The 21,787-nt window shown below is 41.7% G+C and overlaps 1 protein-coding gene across 1 annotated transcript in view; it reads right to left on the reverse strand.

Annotated features, from left to right (window-relative positions):
- Window positions 1-1,588: 1,588 nt before the first annotated feature.
- cfi (complement factor I) overlaps window positions 1,589-21,787 on the reverse strand; it is a 75,407-nt gene continuing 55,208 nt past the window's right edge. Inside the window, exons 15-17 of the mRNA XM_072580632.1 lie at window positions 16,835-17,118; window positions 10,445-10,543; window positions 1,589-2,019 (exon numbers count right to left, since the gene is read on the reverse strand). Coding sequence (XP_072436733.1) covers window positions 1,802-2,019; window positions 10,445-10,543; window positions 16,835-17,118 — 601 coding nt within the window. The 3' untranslated portion in view covers window positions 1,589-1,801. The remainder of the gene's footprint in view (window positions 2,020-10,444; window positions 10,544-16,834; window positions 17,119-21,787) is intronic.

A 21,787-nucleotide genomic window follows, 5' to 3' on the forward strand; every position in this document is an offset into this window, starting at 1 on the left:
TGGGTCAGTAAATTTGCAGATGATACGAAGATAGGTGGAGTTGTGGACAGTGAGGAGGGCATTTGTTGTTTGCAAAGGGACTTAGATATGATGCAGAGCTGGGCTGAGGAGTGGCAGATGGAGTTCAACCCTGCCAAGTGTGAGGTTGTCCATTTTGGAAGAACAAATAAGAATGCGGAATACAGGGTTAATGGTAGGGTTCTTGGTCAGGTGGAGGAACAGAGGGATCTTGGGGTCTATGTACATAGATCTTTGAAGGTTGCCACTCAGGTGGATAGAGTTTGTAAGAAGGCCTATGGTGTATTATCGTTCATTAGCAGAGGGATTGAATTCAAGAGTCGTGAAGTGATGTTGCAGCTGTACAGGACTTTGGTTAGGCCACATTTGGAGTACTGTGTGCAGTTCTGGTCGCCTCACTTTAGGAAAGATGTGGAAGCTTTGGAGAGGGTGCAGAGAAGATTTACCAGGATGTTGCCTGGAATGGAGAATAGGTTGTATGAGGATAGGTTGAGAGTTCTCGGCCTTATCTCGTTGGAATGGCGAAGGATGAGGGGTGACTTGATAGAGGTTTATAAGATGATCAGAGGAATAGATAGAGTAGACAGTCAGAAACTTTTTCCCCGGGTACAACAGAGTGTTACAAGGGGACATAAATTTAAGGTGAAGGGTGGAAGGTATAGGGGAGATGTCAGGGGTGGGTTCTTTACCCAGAGAGTGGTGGGGGCATGGAATGCGCTGCCCGTGGGAGTGGTAGAGTCAGAATCATTGGCGACCTTTAAGCGGCATTTGGATAGGTACATGGATGGGTGCTTAATCTAGGATAGAAGTTCGGCACAACATCGTGGGCCAAAGGGCCTGTTCTGTGCTGTTCTATGTTCTATGTTCTAGATCAAAAATGTATCTAATTCAGCCTTAGCCATTTAGTAAATAACAGTGTCTATTGTTGTCTGTGCAAGAAAATTCTAAAAATACATGACTGTACAAGAGAAAGAATTCTTCTAATCTCTGAGTTAAATGGAAGAGTCCTTTAGTTTTTAATCTGTTGCTCCTAATTCTGGAGTCTTTACCTAACAAAGAATTAGCTATCTCCACCTTAGAAATATTCAATGTATTGTGTCCACCACTTTCTGAGGCAGAGAATTCCAAAGTCACGCAATCCTCTGAAAGATTCCACACTTTAAGTTCATAAAGTCCAGAAGCATTTATGGCCTATTTAAACATGTACTGGAAAAAGACTAGAAAAACATGTACTGAAAAACATACTGCTGAGATGACCATTAAAGCTGACATGAATTTAGGATACTTGGAATAGATGTTTAAGGCTAGGCCCTTATACCAGTTCAAAGTTCACCCCAACAGTTGTGAGCCTGCTACAGATGGAGAAGACAATATGTTTTATCTTTATCTTGATTCAACCTAGTGATCTTTCATGAAACCCTCTCTTGGATTTCATGTGGAAGCCTTTCGCCTTCTCTCAATCTGGTGACTTTTCACTTTCCTCAGCTTTTTTAAAACTGGAAATATTGAAAATATAATATTGAATTTCCTTGCAGAATTATTGACGAAATGATATTTGGTTGTTATTTAACATGTCTTTATTGTTAGTAAAGAAGTTTACAAAGCAACAGGTCAAATCCACCTCTGGTTCCCAATCATTTCTGTTAACTTGCTTCCTGATAACACAGGATTATTCGTGGTAAATTATATTTGAACATTCAATGTAATTATAATGTTTAAAATTTCATAATGAAAATGAGTTATACCAAATACATTTGGTGCGAATGAAAAAGATGTTGAACATTCAGACATTGTATTTACTAATAAGAGCTCGACCAACATGACTGCTAATCCACTCAAAGTAATGAGACACCTTTGTATACACACCAGGACGTCCATATTTCCCACATTCTTCACCCCAGCTAACTAAACCCCACACGTAGACTTCATTTCTTTCATCAGTACAGACTAGTGGACCCCCAGAATCACCTTTGCATGCGTCAACTGTTCCATCCATTTTTCCTGCCCAAGGAAAGAAGAATGACCATTAGATGGTGATCTTCAAGTTTGAAAGAATCACTGATACTGTTTCAAATTAATCTCATTTTGAATAATGATAAAAATAACTGAAACCTTTTGTGGTGCCAAAATTAGGAATGTAACTTTGTTCAATAACTTTAGGAATTGCAGGAAGAATTAAGCACAGAATTAAACATGACTAACTGCTAATTCACACATTCAACATTAATTTGAAACAAATATTGGGAAAAATACATGAGCAAGGAAAGTCAACTATGTCAGAAAAATGGTGGTCTTCTGTTTTGTATAATTCCATGGTCCTGGAAATTTTGCAGAATTTCTCTTGGTTTTCCACAATGAGTTTAGTTACGCTGGACCTCGATCTGTCACTAGCGATTTCCTCTACCTTCTCATTTGAATTAGGTCAAAAGGTCATGTAGAGTTACAGAATCCATCATACAAATAAATGTAACTAAAAGGTTCTAAAGGCATTTTCAGAGTTTAGGTTTAAAAAAAATTAGAATTTACATCCAGAAACTCTGATAGAATCCAGATACAAAGTTCCTGGTCTTAGATGGAAGTTTCATAGAGTATGAAGTAGACCACCAACCCCAGATCTGTTCCATCATTCAATCAGATCATATCTGATCTATGTGCAAAGCTGCACACTCTCCATGTGCAGCTTTGCACCATATCCTTTGAGGTAAAAACAATGACTGCAGATGCTGGAAACCAGATTCCGGATTAGTGGTGCTGGAAGAGCACAGCAGTTCAGGCAGCATCCAAGTAGCTTTGAAATCGACGTTCCGGGCAAAAGCCCTTCATCAGGAATGAAGGGCTTTTAGCCGAAACGTCGATTTCGAAGCTACTTGGATGCTGCCTGAACTGCTGTGATCTTCCAGCACTACTAATCCGGAACCATATCCTTTGAACCAATTAGTGAACACATTTATTGACCTCCGTGTTGATCATTTCAATTGTCTCAAAAAAAAACAACTTTTAGTTGTGTGAAAAAGTGCTTCCTGACCAGATGGAGTAATTATTATTAATTTACCCCTTATCAAATATGGTCTCCACCCTGGTCCCTTAGCCTCCTACCTTTCAAGTAACCTTGTTTTAAAGACATGGGGTCCATTCATCTTAAGGGGAAAAGGCACTATCATTGAAATAAATGCAAAATACAGTGGATGATGGAAATCTGAAATAGTGGCAGGAAGTGCTAGAGAAACTCAACAGGTCTGACAGCAGCGCTACAAAGTTAACATTTCAAATCCAGTATGACTCTTCTTCAGAACAAGAGTTCCAAAGAAGTCTTACTAGACTCAAAGTTTGTTTTTCTCTTCATAGATGCTGGCAGACCTGCAGCATTTCTTCAGCATGTTCTCCTTTCTATTATTATAATATAAAAGGTTCAGGCTGCAAATGGGACCCAACTACTCAGCTTCCCTGCTTTTAATAAGTCTCAAGTTCATCACGCCCAATAAAAAGTAAGATTATTTATGCAATGTCAACCTACATGATATGAGGTTGAAGACGTGGGGGCATTTGGGCATGGGAGGGGAGTGGGATGTCACCAACAAATCATTAAATATCTGTAACTAAAACAATAAACAAAGTAACCGTACGTCTATTAGCCTGGCTGGAGGGGGCGACAACTGAACTAATAGCATTTCACTTAGTGGCAAGTGTTAGTTTATACAGAACAAGTGGTAAACAAAATTCTGACACATGCACACTGCTACATTAAGAGAACAGCACTGCTAGCATAAACCTCATTGCATTTCTTGGCCTTTTCTTCTGGGAATAACAAATTGGCAGAGAGAAATACTGGTCTACTGCCAGGATGATGGCCAACATGATGGCCAGCCATTAGAAATTCAGCCACACCAGGAATCACAGGTCCAGCTAGAATTAGTACAGGGAAGTGGACTCCGGGTGCTACACAACACCAATATGGGCCAGTATAATGGGTACTGAAACTGGGAAACAATATTCCCGCATAAAAAGTTCACCCCTCAGTTTAAGAGCATTTAGCTAATGATCGGGTGGAGACTACAATGAAAGGACTACAATAATAGCTGAGGCCAGAGAATCAAATTTATGTAAAGATGTGGGTGGCACGGTGGCTCAGTGGTTAGCACTGCTGCCTCACAGCGCCAGAGACCTGGGTTCAATTCCCACCTCAGGCGACTGTCTGTGTGGAGTTTGCACATTCTCCCTGCGTCTGCATAGGTTTTCTCCGGTTTCCTCCCACAGTCCGAAAAATGTGCAGGTGAGGTGAATTGGCCATGCTAAATTGCCTTTAGTGTTAGGTGAAGGGGTAAATGTAGGGAAATGAGTCTGGGTGGGTTGTTCTTCGGAGGGTCAGTGTGGATTTGTTGGGCCGAAGAGCCTGTTTCCACACTGTAAGTAATCTAAACCCTGCCTTATCTGTGAAAGGCCTCCAGAAATATGTAGCAGGAAGCAGGGCCGATGTTACAATCATGTTTTACTTTATATAACATCAAAGATAGTTACTCAGTAAAACAGTCTGGGAGGAAGTAGCTGCAAAACAAAACCTCTCATCCCGTAGAGTACAGTGTAAGTAATGGATAGGCATCATCTTCAAATGCAGACTTTGATTGATAGCATGCAGAACATGGGTGTCAAGATGAACAGATGATAAGTACTTGGTTCTCCAGGCATTAGTTCAAGTCTTTGTTTTCCTGGTGATCATTAACAACCAACATCCTGATTCCATGCCCAATATTGTAGCGAGGATTCAATATTTTAAGCAGTAAGGTCAGTACAGAGTAAAAACAGCATTACAAAAAATTCAAGGTGATCTATGCCATTTTTGCTGTACCTCAAAACAAAAGGCCAGTTCTTTGTAGCCCCTGAACAATGTGGACGATAGTGAGAAAGTTGGGGGAAACACAGGAGATTGGATATCTCCTAATGTCAATGTTGAGAGCCAACAGTCTTATTTTCCTATGAAGTTTTGAATGGCAAGATGAGATTCTCATTTGTGTTTTGTGAGAGACCTATCAGCATGCAATAATCATCTCATTATTACCTAATCTCACCCCACTGATATGCAGCTTCCCATTCTTCAAGCTACCAGATAGAAGCTAGATGTCACTAAATGTCAACATGAAAGTCAAGGCCGTAACCTGATGATTTCAGCTTGCCACTTATTCCTCCACCTTGGACACTAGTGGTACGTTCCATGGGCAGTGACTGCATGCACCCTTTACTATCAGGATAGCCAAGACTCCTCAGTCCAACATGTCCAGGACAATAGACAGAAACCATGCAGAGCAGCAGTTGACAACTAGCGCTTGAACAAATGCACAGCTCTGCTTTCAAGACAGCATCAAAAGTCCTGGGAGGTTCTGGCAGTGGCCAGTATTTCTGTCTGTGACAAGTGGGAGAATACAATGAGTGTGACACCAAAGGGATGTGGTGCATAGGTTAGTGAGGTGGGTTTGGGAAGTGTAATAGAAAATGAACAAATTTGAAAGAGAATGCGTTTCTAACATTTAATGCTGTGCTGAGCTTTGTAAACAATACTTTGATGAGGTTTGCAGCCAGCTTGTCTCTGTTTGAACTTTGTAAACATTCAACTTGACCTTGCGACAGTCGAGCACAGTGAAAGCTAAAGAACTGTTATGTCCAAGACCAGGGGATGAGAGAATAACAACTTGAGTTTTCCCAGTCTTTGCCCTTGAGAGCGTGATAAGAAACAGTATGAGTATCTGAATTATGCTCAAGTACCTCTTGCATAAGGCATTTTGCCAAGTGCAGAGGGTCCCTTTGCAAAGGCTTGTAATAAAATTTTTCTTTGCTCTTGCTAGCATTTGAGTTGAGTAGATTTAATTTCCACAACAGGAAGATAGCACAAAAACATCATCAAGGGAAACGTCCACAAAACTCCACAAAAATGACTCAGCCAATTTCTGATAAAATTTAACTTAGCAATCTAATTTTAAAGCCAAGTTATTAATTTTTTTGCTGTGTTGTTTTAAGTATGTTGTTACTTTCAGAACATGTCGCTTAAGTTGTTTTAAGAAGGAAACACAATATTATGAGTGAAATGAAATTGCTTAGATTACTAACAGACCACTGAACTGTATCAGAAAACCAAGTCTACAAAAGTAACACCACATGGACAGCTGGACTTAAAAAAGTATGGTTTTTAGGAAAATCGACACAAAGAAAATTTTGTTGGACTAATACCTTTTCATTTTAATACAAGAAGTTTTTCTATATATCTAGTGCAGAACTTGAAGCACTCTTATTGAAATGCCAGGCAAGTGAATTTCTGTGACTTCTTATATGCTACAGAATGTAGTCATACCGTCCAAGATTTGACTTTGCAATCAGATCAGGAAAAGGAGGTCCAAATAAAAGAGACAGAAGAGATAAAGAATCAAACCTAATTCAAAGTTCATATTTTGCAGTCTTGAGTTTATTGCATAAAGTTCGGTGCAGATTGTAAAACATTCATGTTAGATAAGATGAGATTCTCTGCAGTGTGGAAACAGGCCCTTTGGCCCAACAAGTCCACACCATCCCTCTGAAGAGCAACCCACCCAGACCCATTCCCCTACATTTTACCTCGACTAATCCACCTAACACTACGGGCAATTTAGCACGGCCAATTCACCTAACCTGCGCATATTTGGACTGTGAGAGGAAACCGGAGCACCTGGTGGAAACCCACGCAGACACTGGGAGAATGTGCAAACTCCACACTGATAGTTGCCCGAGGCGGGAATTGAACCCGGGTCCCTGATGCTGTGAGGCAGCAGTGCTAACCACTGAGCCACTGTGCTGCCCATTTTGTATCATTAAGGTCACACTATAAGATCTTGCCCCAGTGGTTAGTACTGCTATCTCACAGTGCCAGTGACCTGGGTTTGATTCTACCCTTAGGCGACTGTTTTTGCACGTTCTCCCCATGTCTGCGAAGGTTTCCTCTGGGTACTCCAGTTTCCACCCACAGTCCAAATATATGCAAATTGGATGGATTAGCTTTGCTAAATTGTCCCTAGTGTCCAGGGATGTGTAGGCTGTGTGGATTAGTCATGAGAGTGCAGCGTTACAGGGAGAGGGAGGGAGGAGTGGGTTGGGCAAATGTCGACTCGATGGGCTGAATGATCTGCTTCCCCACCTTAGTGATTCTATGAACTGAGTCAAGAGCGTGTAGATTATAAACAAGAGTACAAACTTCTCAAACAGGATTTAAAAGATGGTCAAAATGGTGTCAGAGAATAATTGAATGACATAAAATCAAAGGAAGATCAACACCTACTGTGGACTGAAAGTACATGAACCTGAAGAAAAATAAGAAAAGTAGTATGAAATTATCACTGCACTCACTATGGGAAATTTAGTCCCAGTGCCAGATCAAATACCTGAATCAGTTCCAATCTCACCATCAGATCTGCAAGCATGGGTTTCATACTGGGAATGGCCAAATCTGTCACCCCTGATTGAAGAAATTGCAGCTTGTAATCCCCATTGCACCTCTTGCATTACTTTTTCTAACTTTCCAGTAATAAGCTCCTCACCTCCACCTACAAAGAAAACCAATCCCGCTGCACTAATATCAAGTATTAAAGACAATCATGGATATATGTTAGGAGAAGAGGAGTGATACATTCCTCTTTACTATGCAGGAAAACAATCTGGAAGACTCTCTTAAGTAGTGGAAACATATGATCCTGATAAGCTGATGTCCTACTGATGAGGAACCTGACAGTATCTTGCTGATACATCAATGCAAAGTCAATTGACAAGTTGTACCAATGTTCCAAAAGGCAGTCTGCAGTGACCATTCAGCAGAGAATTTGAAGGAGAGGTCGGTGTGTAGGTTGGGGAAGAGGGTAGCTGAGTATTACTCACTTTGGTGTGGAGATTGAGCTCAGGATGAAGCCAACATGTGACGTAACACATGAATTCTTTCAAGTGTTAAGTAAAATCTTTACAGTGAACATTGCTGCAGAAGTTCCACCCTTCAAAAACAACCAGTCAGTGAGAGAATGATAGCTCGAATGAATGGCAGTGCCACCCAGGAGACAGTCGCTGCTGCTGCCAGATAGCAGACAGAGGGTTGAGTGTATTAACAACATGGACAAGTTGTTACTCTCAGTGACAATGCTGGGTCCCTCAATCAGACTCAGAAATCTTTTTAACAAGGAGGACCTTCCCTGTCAGCTCATGAGCAAATATGACCAGGACCTCTCCCCACATGCTCCTGTCCATTGTTCTTTACATAGTGGTGGAGGTGAGATGTAATTTTTAAGTTGACCTTTAATTACTTATATCAGGGAGTCAATTGGCAATGGGCCACTGATGGGCCTTTTCTGCCAAGGTGGAGGTAGGAAGGTGGCAAGGTCCTCACTGGAACTGTGCTCGGCCAAATCCCCCCTTGCTGCCAAAAATGACATGGAGTGGGCACAAGGTTCTTCCCATTTGTAAGGCAGGTGCTTTGGTGATGGTCGTCTAAACTCTGCATTTGTGCTCCTCATTCACTTTCAACAGGTGCATATTTTTAACACATCTTTGGAGTAGGTGAGACTTGAAATTGGCTCAGAAGTAAGGATATTACCATTGCACCACAAAAACCCACACTTTCAGCAGTTAGTGCAAACAAATATTGTTAATGGAAAGCTCCTTGTTGTCTCAATAGAATGTGAAGTGGAAAAATTGGAACAAAAAACCCAAGACAAAAAGATTAATGGAGGAATTAATTGTTGATGAAGCATGAACAAATGAAATAATTATTCAGCAGAACAATACAGCAATTCAAAGTTACTAGTAAGCACAACATGAGAACAACTTCCATATATTGGTAGTTACCTAGCTATACTGAATGTCTCACTCCTATTGCCTCCTTATATTTAAAGGGATGAGGAGGGTGGCTGGATTGCTTATTGTAACCCCACCACATTCCCAGAATCACAATCAGTTGATGTGCCAGAAAGAAGCTCTTGTGAACGTCCAGAACTCACTGCGGGGTAGGCTGAATAAAGAGAGAGTGGGACCTCCAGCCCTCAGTGGGAGAAAGTCCTACCCTCAAGAACTGCTGGCAAATCTTTTTAGCCAGTAACTGTAGAAGTCCCAGCTGCACCAAAATTCCCTACACTGAGCTGCCAGGGAGCAAGCTAGCTCCTGAAGTTGAGAAGATAAGCACGAGATTTGGCCTTATTGGGTGGAGAGAAATCGAACATTCTGGAGAGGTGGGTGCAAGAGGTTAGGGGTTGCTGGTTGGGCAAGTTGCAAGGAACAAACAGGGCTAACATCTAGGAATACTGCATCTGGAGCACATAGTACCACTGCACTTTTTGTCTTTCATCGATTTGGGCTCTAGAAACGGGACAGCTAATCCCACCCTATGCCAATATCACTATACTGTAACATGGATAGCATCATATTCTAATAAATCAGCTTGGAAAACAAAGCTCAGTTGACAGTGAGTTGTTATAAAAAGTTGCAGGCATTGCAAATTCAGAACTTGCCACCATATTGTAGGGATAGCTCAGAGTTGGGTGGTAAGGTGATGGTTTTAGCACCCTTGAAAACCTGCCCAATGTTTATGTTGGCAAAGCAAAGAATAAATGTCAGGAATCCTAAAATGGAGTTCAGGCTTGCACTCAAGTATGGAAGCTTATACCTAGGCTGGGTGTTTGGCCATTGGACTCCATTCCAGCACAAAGTTGAAAGGATATGGTAAAGATTGACAGTGCAATACAATGCTTCTATTTAGTCATCTCACCCTGCTACTGTTCAAAATCAGGCCTCAGAAAATCAAATATTTTAGCCCAACAATATCTTGACAGTTTTAGGCAAATAATAGTGTTGCCTGGCTAATGTTTGCCAGTTGCAAAAGAAACGTGATAAAAATATTTAGTGATTATTTGTTTGTAACAGTGGTGTTCTCTGAAGTGGGTACCAGGAAGGTTTCTTATGTTCTTATGGGAGAGGTGTGATGGCGATGAAAATGTTTTTTAATATGGATCCTTTCTAAGCAGGCCAGTAACTTTCTGACAGCTGATGACTTTGTGATTTACTGCCATAAAGAAACAATAGCATGGGCTTCACTTTAGCCAGGATGTGGTCTTGACGTGCAACTTGAACCTCCTTGGGGCTGATGTACAATAACTGAATTAGGAGGCAAGAGAGGAATCAGAGATTCCAGAAGACCATGTCAATTGTACCAGTAATTAATTTACTGAAGTCAGTGGTTTCAACAAGCAAATAATCTTAACATCAGTGACATTATGGGCACCTATCAATGAAGTAGAACAAAGTAGATCCAGATCTCACCCATTACCACTTGGCACCTATTACTCCAGGATCTGGAATAAAAAATTGTGGATTGCGGAAGAACTTTTAAAGAGTGCACCAAATTTTATGAATGAGATCAAAGTTTTAACTTTACCTGCACATTCCATTCCTTCATAAAAATCAGACTGGTAAATATCTGAACAGTTTCCAAATATATCGAGCTCAGCCCAGCGTAGGATGCTTACTCTGTCCTCTAAAAATACAAGAACACAAGTGACACACCACTCATGAATGTAACTCAAGCTACTTAACATTATCATTTGTATTGCAAAGCTGATTAATTATGCTCCAGCAGGAAGTTCGCTCATGAGAAAGCCCAGGAAAATGTGTTTTGTAGAATTTTGAAGACACATTTAATCAACTTAATTAATTTTCCATACATCTCAGGTTCTTACAGATGCATTTAAAATTTAGTATTTCTCCAAAGAGAACTTTCTCACAATCTTCAAAATGGAAATCATCAAATCTTAGTGAATCAAAAGGGTTAGTTCCAATCCAATATTGGAAGAAGCCTAGCAACAACTTCTTTGAGCTGCTGATGTCAGAATCCTTTTCTGAATTGGTCAAGACTGAATTGGACCGTTCACAACCTTGGCATTTTTGACCCTGAGCTGAGATTCTGACTGTTTATTCTCTCCAACTTCAAAACCCTGGATCATCTTGAAGACAGAAGCAGGGGAATATATTACTGGGAACGAAGAAATGGCAGAGGAATTAAATGGGTACTTCAGATCTGTGTTCACTGGGGAAGACACAAGCAATCTCCCTGAGGTAACAGTGGCTGAAGGAGCTGAACTTAAGGGAATTTCTATTTGCCAGGATTTGGTGTTGGAGAGACTGTTAGGTCTGAAGGTTGATAAGTCTCCGGGACCTGATGGCCTGCATCCCAGGGTACTGAAGGAGGTGGCTCGGGAAATCGTGGATGCGCTGGTGATTATTTTCCAGAGTTCAATAGAAACGGGGTCGGTTCCTGAGGATTGGAGGGTGGCTAATGTTGTGCCACTTTTTAAGAAGGGTGGGCGGGAGAAAGCAGGAAATTATAGACCAGTTAGTCTGACCTCAGTGGTGGGAAAGATGCTGGAGTCTATTATAAAGGATGAAATTACGGCACATCTGGATAATAGTAACAGGATAGGACAGAGTCAGCATGGATTTATGAAGGGGAAATCATGCTTGACTAATCTTCTTGAATTTTTTGAGGATGTAACTCGGAAGATGGACGAGGGAGATCCAGTGGATGTAGTGTACCTGGACTTTCAGAAAGCTTTTGATAAAGTCCCACACAAGAGGTTAGTGAGTAAAATTAGGGCGCACGGGATTGGGGGCAAAGTACTAGATTGGATAGAGAATTGGTTGGCTAATAGGAAACAAAGGGTAGTGATTAACGGCTCCATTTTGGAATGGCAGGCAGTGACCAGTGGGGTACCGCAGGGATCCGTGCTGGTACCGCAGGGATTCGTGCAGGGACCGCAGCTTTTTACAATATATGTAAATGATATAGAAGATGGTATCAGCAATAATATTAGCAAATTTGCTGATGACACAAAGCTAGGTGGTAGGGTGAAATGTGATGAGGATGTTAGGAGATTACAGGGTGACCTGGACAAGTTAGGTGAGTGGGCAGATGCATGGCAGATGCAGTTTAATGTGGATAAATGTTATCCACTTTGGTGGCAAGAACAGGAAGGCAGATTACTACCTCAATGGTATCAAATTAGGTAAAGGGGCTGTTCAGAGAGATCTGGGTGTTCTTGTCCACCAGTCAATGAAGGCAAGCATGCAGGTACAGCAGGTCGTGAAGAAGGCTAATAGCATGCTGGCCTTCATAACAAGAGGGATTGAGTATAAAAGCAAAGAGGTGCTTCTGCAGCTGTACAGGGCCCTGGTGAAACCACACCTGGAGTACTGTGTACAGTTCTGGTCTCCAAATTTGAGGAAAGACATTCTGGCTATTGAGGGAGTGCAGCGTAGGTTCACGAGGTCAATTCCTGGAATGGCAGGATTGCCTTACACGGAAAGACTGAAGCGACTGGGCTTGTATACCCTTGAGTTTAGAAGACTGAGAGGGGATCTGATTGAAACGTATAGGATTATGAAAGGACTGGACACTCTGGCAGGAGGGAACATATTTCCGTTGATGGGGGAGTGCCGAACCAGAGGACACAACTTAAAAATACGGGGTAGACCATTTAGGACAGAGATGAGGAGAAACTACTTCACCCAGAGAGTGGTGGCTGTGTGGAATGCTCTGCCCCAGAGGGCAGTGGAGGCCCAGTCTCTGGATTCATTTAAGAAAGAATTGGATAGAGCTCTTAAAGATAGTGGAGTCAAGGGGTATGGAGATAAGGCTGGAACAGGATACTGATTAGGAATGATCAGCCATGATCATATTGAATGGCGGTGCAGGCTCGAAGGGCAGAATGGCCTACTCCTGCATCTATTGTCTATTGTCTATTATCTTCAGTAAGGCATTCAACAAGGTTCCCCATGGCAGACTGGTTAGCAAGGTTAGATCTCATGGAATACAGGGACAAGTAACCATTTGGATACAGAACTGGCTCTAAGTAGGAGACAGAAGGTGGTGGTGGAGGGTTGTTTTTCAGATTGGAGGCCAGTGGTGTGCCACAAGGATTTGGATGTGAACATAAGAGGTACAGTTAGTAAGTTTGCAGATGACACCAAAATTGGAGTTGTAGTGAACAGCGAAGAAGGTTGCCTGTGATTACAATGTGATCTTGTTCAGATGGGACAATGGGCTGAGAAGTGGCAGATGGAGTTTAATTTAGATAATTTAGATAGTTTAGATAAATGCGAGGTGCTGCATTTTGGGAAAGCAAATCTTGGCAGGATTTATACACTTAATAGTAAGGTCCTAGGGAATGTTGCTGAACAAAGAGACCTTGGAGTGCAGGTTCATAGCTCCTTGAAAGCGGAGTCGCAGGTAGATAGGATAGTGAAGAAAGCGTTTGGTATGCTTTCCTTTATTGGCCAGAGTATTGAGTACAGGAGTTGGGAGGTCATGTTGCGGCTGTACAGGAAATTGGTTAGGCCACTGTTGGAATATTGCATGCAATTCTGGTCTCCTTCCTATCAGAATATTGTTGTGAAACTTGAAAGGGTTCGGAAAAGATTTACAAGGATATTGCCAGAGTTGATGGATTTGAGCTGTAGTGAGAGGTTAAATTGGCTAGGGCTGTTTTCCCTGGAGCGTTGGAGGCTGAGGGGTGACCTTATAGAGGTTTATAAAATCATGAGCTTAAATAGACAAGGTCTTTTCCCTGGAGTGGGGGAGTCCAGATCTAGAGGACATAAGTTTAGGGTGAGAGGGGAAAGATATAAAAGAAACCAATGGTGCATGTGTGGAATGGGCTGCCAGAGGAAGTGGTGGAGGCTGGTACAATAGCAACATTTTAAGAGGCATTTGGATGGGTATATGAATAGGAAAGGTTTGGAGGGATATGGGCTGGGTGCTGGCAGGTGGGACTAGATTGGGTTGGGGCACCTGGTCGGCATGGACGGGTTGGACAAAAGGGTTTGTTTCCATGCTGTACATCTCTATGACTCTATGATCTTATTCAACTTCCATAACTTTGTCCATCTCCACATCACGTCAACTCATAGGCTACTGAAACCCTCATCCAAGCCTGTGCTATCTCCAGGTTTGACTATTCCAATGCTCTCCTGGTAACTTTTCCACCCTGAAATATTCATATATTTGAGCTAATCCAAAAATCGAGTATAGAAGTTGGGCCATCACATTACAGCTGGATGAGACTTTGGTAAGGCCACGTTTGGAGTACTGCCATGCCATAAGAAAGATGTTATTAAACTGGAAAGGGTGCAAAAAAATGTACAAGGATTTTGCTGAAACTGGAATGTTTAAGTTATAATAAGAGGCTGGTTAGGCTGGGACTTTTTCCCTGAAGTAGAGGGTTGACCTTGTAGAGGTGTATGCAATCATGAGGGACATAGATAAGGTGAATAACCAGGATCTTTTCGCCAAGGAAGGGGACTCCAAAACTGGAAGGCATAGGTTTAAGTGAGAGGGGAAATATTTAAAAGTTCCTGAAGGACAACCTTTTCATGCAGAGAATGGTGCATATGTAGAATGATATGCCAGAGGAAATGGTAGAGGTGTCTACAATTACAATATTAAAAGACATTCGCATAGCCATGTGGACAGGAAAGGTTTAGATGGATATGGGGACAAAATGAGGAAAATGGATCCTGTTCAGTTTAGGAATCCTGGTTGGCATGGATAAATTGGGCTGAAGGAGATGTTGCTCTGCTGAATGACTTTATAATTCTTTAACTTGGTTTTCTATGAATTAACTCACATCAAGTCCAGTTAACCCATCATTCCTGTGAATGCTAACCTATATTGGTCTCATTCTAACAATGTTTCATTTTTAAAATTTATATGATTATTTCAAATCTTTCTTTGGTCCTGTCCCTACCTACCTCCATAAACTTTTTATGTCCAATAGCACTCCAAAAGTGCCCTTCTATAATTCACTTCACAATTGTTAGGCATAACTTCATTGCATAGGCCTGAAATTCTACAAATCTTAAACCTGCCCCAGTATTTCTCCTTTAAGAATTTCCTTGAAAACTTCTACTTTGACTAAACATTGAGTTGCGTAGTGTACTATCTCTCGATTTGTTAGTTGTTCCCATGAAACACCTTGAGATACTTTATAATGTTAAAGCTTAGTATCAGTGCAAAAGATGTATCTTTCACATAAGAAAGACATAGGTTGCCATGACTATTTTAAAAATTCCAATTCTGAATACATTATTAAACTCTGCTGCTCTTGTATTTGGGAGCACATTACTAGTGAGTGGAAAAGGGAATATTTGCTTCTCCCCACCCCCGGCTAATCTGTTTACCACTGGATTCTTCGGATGTTCATTATCTTCCCAGCATTTACTGAGAAAATAAACCACGTAGGAAGTGGGGCTGGAGAGATGTGGGAAAGTACGGTTCAGGTAAGTAGTCAGTGTTTTGCATTCAGAAAACAGGGCAGATTTCCTGGAGGTCCTACAACATTTACTGACAGTATCTGATGAACAGATTTTAGTTCTATTCCTGGTAGGGGCCAACCATATTGAGAAGCCAAATGGCACAAGGCCAGAGCCAGGAAGTGCAGAAGAGGAAGGATGTGCTTGAAGAGGATGGAGAATGGGAAGGATAAAGGGTTGGAAGAGGAGGTCAGAGGCTGGAGGCATGCAAGGTGGGAAGATTGAAGGGTAGAATATGGAGCTAATCAGGTCTAGCTGTTAACAGGAAATAGGAAAAGCCAGGTAGGGAGAATGGAAAGGCTGGACGGTTGGTCAGAAGGGTGAGTAGGAGATTTGAATAGCCGAAGGGGGAGGGGTTCTTTAAAGGTATTAAATAAATACATATTATTTTTGGTATTAAGGCAGTTAGCCTCATTAAAATACACATCCGTGGAACCAGAAGAGGCTGGGTTTGTGCCAGGTCAGATTTTGGGTTGAGTTTTTTTTAACGTCTCACCCAATCCAAACACAGCAAATTTAAAAATTCCATCCAGTGATATGGGAAGTAAGTTGGATTTCATTTCGTGTGGGAGCTTAACATGCATGATTGTGGGCTGCATTAGTTTGGGGGAGAAAGAAGTAGAAACTAATGCACAAGATATTATCATGCCAGTTTAAAGACTTTCTGTCTGTGTGAGATTCATTCATGAAGGCTGTGTGTGTGTTTCCATTCGTTAGAAAGTGGATATATATGTTAGAAAGATATGTGCTAGAATGGATGTGAGTGCTTATAGGTTTGGTGTATGTGCACATGTGCATGTATGCATACAGCAGATACGTGTGCTGATTAGCATGTGTCTTATGTGTATTTATATATACGTGTTTCCATACTGTTATATTAGAAAGTGCATGCTGGGTGGCTTAACATAAAGGCAAATGGCAGAAATGATAAAAGGACACAATGGGAAGAGGTACAAAGAATCCATGATTAACAAAAATCATAAATCCAGCTCTGACATAATATTTTTTTCTTCTGAGCTTTGGGCTTTTAAATACAACGAACAATCTTACTCTACACTGACAAAATGGCCTGAAAAGCTTCAATTTTTCACACTTGTTTGTAAATTAAGCAGCATCAAAACTTTCACCTGCAATGTGGAGCATTAGAGCTATGGTAACCCACAGCTCTCCGGACACTCCGTGTTTCATTGATGCATGTTTTGAGATATGTCGGAGGATAATTACTGCTAGGGTTGGAAAGAGGGCACCATTTTCCAAAAATACATAAGGGAAAGCAGAAGAATTGAGAGAAAATAAATTTCTCGACTAGAACTTCAAAAATGTGAGTGAGTTACTTTTTGTTGGAACACGAAATTTAGATCCTAGTTTAAAGACATTGCACTATTACAATGTTAACTTTAAAAGTAAAATCTTTACAGAGACAGAATATTCTTATCATGTAACTCTCTATTGATAAGCTTACCTCGTGCCTGACCCCAACCAGATATTATACAAGTTTTCTTGGGTCTGAATAGATACTCAGACCAGGGGACACAGACAGGTTGGACATCATGACTCAGTGGAACACATTCCTTGTCTAAAAAAACGTGCTTCACTTTTATCAAGGCAATATCATTTTGATACGTTTTAGCATTGTAGTCATGATGGATAATGATTTTTTCAACTGGTAAGATTTCTTCATTATCTGCAATATCTCTTTTATTGTGCTTTGCAATTCTAACCACATAGTCAGACATGTGGTAGAGCCTGGAATAAGGACAAAAGAAATTAATAAAAATAATTTCTGCAATGTATTTCCATTTTTTTTTCAGATATTCTAGCAGCAATGTAAATTATGAAAATGTAAATGATATTTGTGGCACAGCTTACATTTTATTGACAAACTGTATGGAAAATTACATGGAGAGAACTCTGTTCACTTAGTGAGATTTATGTTGGTTTCTTGGGCCAGACAGACAGCCTCTAGTTTCTGCCTGTTCTGCCCTTTTGCCATTCTTCAAAGATATCAATGAAACATGCTGTGTACGTCAAACACGTAACCTCCTGTGGTGGTGTCTTCCCCTGGGGAGTTGGCATAGTCTGCTTAGTGCAGCTGGTGCAAAACAAACATATTTCACCCCATAGTCCCATAAGGAGCAGGTTTGTTTCTCAGGCAACTAATAAATCAATCAACTGTATCAATGCTGGAAAACTATAGCATGCATAACTGTTTGGAGAAAATTGCAGACACCCAAATTAGTAGTAGAACAATTAATAATTTTTTTTTATTTGGAATGATAATATATGGGGCTTGGAGTATTTCAAAAGACAAAGTGTGGATTTTAATATTGACAATGGGGTCTTGCCTGCTAGTTGGAAAAACCAGACACCTCTGTTGGTGAAGGCCTTCCAGAGTTTGGCCAACAGTGGGTCTTCCCAGGGATTTCATATCCTGACAACTCTCTACTGCGATTCAACACAAGTGGGAATAGTGGAAGGTATTGGTAATGTTACCAACAGAGGCCGGAGGCACAGCAGGACCCAGACCACAGTTGATTGCAGGAAGGCTACCACTGACTAGATCTTTGGGACATTGAGAAAAAAGCACAAGACAGCACATGTCAATGGGCACTATGCAGGGTGTCCAGTCCTGACATAAGCCCTCCAACACCACTCTCTCCCCTGGAGCACGTAGTTTGCTGTTTTGGTTTCCTGAATTGCAGCTCTTCTGTTGGCCACTGGTTGGATACCTGCAGTGGTGGGATGAGGCCCTTAATAACACACTTAAGGACTTCAATTAACATCTAAGGTTATCCATGAGACTTCCCACCCTGGAATTAACCAAGCAAAGGTGGTTCCCCTCCCATACCTTGCAGCCTGATTAAATACCACCCTCCATTTCCCACATTGCAAACCTGCCACAGACAAGAGTGTCAATAAATTCCATCCAGTTTCTCTGGGTAAATTACTATTTCTGAATTCTTACTGCCTTATGTTAAAAAGCAAATCCTTTACATCAGAAGACTTGGAATAAGTACTGGTTCTCAGATATTAGGAATTAACTTTTCATTTTGAAGCCATTGTTGATTTATGCAGGAGGGAGGTGTTGTGGGTGAACTCACCACAAGTTACCTTTAATTTGGCTGCTTATTCAGAAATCTCACAGGCAATCAAGTACTGAAACAATGATTTCAACGTTATTGCATGTAGCAACCAAAATAAGACCCCTCAAGTAAGCAAGTTAAACCTCACAACCCAACTAGGCTATTACCTGATTAATATTGGAATCTAGTCAGGATTCTGCTGATAGTGTCTCTCTCTGAATGTCCAGGGTTCAATCCTTGAGTAGTGTTGTTTTTCGAAGTTCTGTTCTTGAATTGTTCTGTTGTTGGATTCTTATACAGTTTTCTCTCTTCCAAGTTTGTGGTGTGATATTATTAATGATTCAATAGATTCTTTCATCCCTAACATTGAGTACTTTCCTGGAGACCTCTCGTCAGTAGCTTTCCTTCTTACCAGAAGTAGGCCCCCTGTTCCTTGTTACATTCGGGGTTAGCTGTCTGTTAAAAAACACAGCTCTTCCTTTACTTCAGAACCTTCATTCTGAACACAGATTTAATTGCCCATTTGTCATGACGCAAGCTACCATGCAGTTGTTATCTCCTGTTTCTCAGGAAACAGATTGTTTATGTTGTTTCTTTCCAACAATGGTAAATTCACATGTTGCTTTTAATCCTTTTAACAGTTTTCCCTTGCCCTTTTCATCTTGAGAAACAGTTTATTCTGGAAAGAGTTATTGCTGATTCTTTCAATCCATTAAAGTTGTAAAGTTTATATTATTACAGAAGGAGTCGAAGATTTGAGATTGTGGAAAACAGAGCAGAGGAAAGCATGCGTACTGGGTTTGCACTACAGAATTAGATTAGATTAGATTACTTACAGCGTTGAAACAGGCCATTTGGCCCAACAAGTCCACACCGACCCGCCGAAGCGCAACCCACCCAGACCCATTCCCCAACATTTACCCCTTCACCTAGCACTACGGGCAATTTAGCATGGCCAATTCACCTAACCTGCACATTTTTTTTTGGATTGTGGGAGGAAACTGGAGCACCCGGAGGAAACCCACGCAGACACGGGGAGAATGTGCAAACTCCACACAGAGAGTCGCCTGAGGCGGGAATTGAACCCGGGTCTCTGGCGCTGTGAGGCAACAGTGCTAACTACTGTGCCACCGTGCCGCCCTTAATTATATTACCCTAATAACTGGAACTCATATTCATTTCCCAAACAGAAAAATATAGATCAGTCCTTGTGGAGATGGAATCCCACCTTCACTTTCACCATGCTAATGCAACAGACTTTGAACAGATCTGGCAAATCAATACTGGGCAACTTTGAGGTGCTGTGAGCCATCAACAGCAGCAGAATTGTACTCCCACACATATATCCCACAGTCAACAATTATTGTCAAGCCGGAGGTTCAACCCTGGTTCAATGGACAATGCAGGAGGGCACACCAAGTGCAGCACCAGGCATACCTGAAGATGAGGTGATAACCTGGTGAAGCCATCAAAAAAGGGCTATTTGCATGTCAAACAGCATAAGCAGCAAGTGATAGACAGAGTTAAGTGATACCACAACCAACAGACCAGATCTAAGCTTTCTGATAATGCCACATCCAGTCGTGAATGGTGGTGGACAATTAAACAACTCACTGAGGGAGGAAGCTTCACAAATATCCCCATCCTCAATGATGGGGGAGCCCAGCACATCAGTGCAAAAGATAAAGCTGAAGCATTTGCAACAATCTTCAGCCAGAAATACCAAATGGACGATCCATCTTAGCCTCCTCTAGTGTTCCCCAGCATTACCAATACCAGTCTTCAGCCAATTCAATTCACTCTACATGACATCAAGAAATTACTGGAAGCACTGGGAATGACATAGGCCATGGGCACTTGCAACATTCTGACAGTAGTACTGAAGATTTGTGCTCCAGAACTTGCCACTCCCCTTTGTCAAGCCATTTCTGTACAGTTTCTAACACTGGTATCTACCTGACAATGTGGAAAATTGCCCAGATATGTCCTATATATAAAAGGCAGGACAAATCCAACATGGCCAGTTACTGCCCCATGAGTTCACTGTCAATCATCAGTAAAGAGATGGAAGGTGTTATTAACAGTGCTAGATTAGATTAGATTCCCTACAGTATGGCCCAACAAGTCCATACTGACCCTCCGAATAGCAACCCACACAGACCCTTGACCCTTGACTAATGCACCTAATGGGCAATTTAGCATGGCCAATTCACCTCACCTGCACATCTTTGCATTGTGGGAGGAAACTGGAGTACCTGGAGGAAACCCACGCAGACACAGGGAGAATGTGCAAATTCCACACAGACAGTCTCCGAGGCAGAATCAAACCTGGGTCCCTGTGGTTGTGAGACAGTAGTACTAACCACTGAGCCACCGTGCCGCCCCAAGCTATCACACAAAATCAGCTCAGCAATAACCTGCTCAGTGATGCCTAGCTTGGATTCTGCCAAGGCCACTCAGCTGCTGACCTCATTACAGTTTTGGTTCAAATATGGACAAAAGAGCTCAATTCCAGAGGTGAGTTGAGGGTGACAACTCTTGATATCAAGGCCACATTCAACTAACTGTGGCATTGAGGAGCCCTAGCAAAACTGAAATCAATGGGTATCAATGGGAAACTCTCCACTGGATGGAGTCATACCTTGTACACAAGAAGATGGTTGTGATTGTTACAGTTCTGCCATCTCAGCTCCAGGACATCTCTGCAGGATTTCTTTGGGGGTACTGTCCTAGGCCTAACCATCTTCAGTTGCTTCATCAACAACCTACCCTCCATCATAAAGTCAGAAGTGGGGATGTTTGCTGATGATTGCACAATGTCCTGTGCCATTTGTGATTCCATTATTACTGAAGCTATCTATGTTCAAATGCGGACAATATCCAGGCTTGTGTTGATAAGGAGCAACAGGTCAGGCAGCATCCAAGGAGCAGGAGAATCGACGTTTCGGGCATGAGCCTTTCTTAAGGAATTCTAGGAGAAAGTGAGGACTGCAGATGCTGGAGATCAGAGCTGAAAATGTGTTGCTGGAAAAGCGCAGCAGGTCAGACAGGATCCAAGGAGCAGGAGAATCGATGTGCCCGAAACGCCGATTCTCCTGCTCCTTGGATGCTGCCTGACCTGCTGCGCTTTTCCAGCAACACATTTTCAGCTCTGATCTCCAGCATCTGCAGTCCTCACTTTCTCCTTGATAAGGAGAGCCACAGAATGACTATCTTCAGTAAGAGACACTCAAACCAATACTCCTTGTCGTTCAATGGCATTACCATGTCTGAATCCCCCATTATCAACATCCTTGGTTACTGTTGACCAGAAACTCAACTGGACTCACCAC

This window comes from Chiloscyllium punctatum, chromosome 1 (genome assembly GCF_047496795.1).
Source record: "Chiloscyllium punctatum isolate Juve2018m chromosome 1, sChiPun1.3, whole genome shotgun sequence".
In the NCBI taxonomy this organism is placed as follows: Eukaryota; Metazoa; Chordata; class Chondrichthyes; order Orectolobiformes; family Hemiscylliidae; genus Chiloscyllium; species Chiloscyllium punctatum.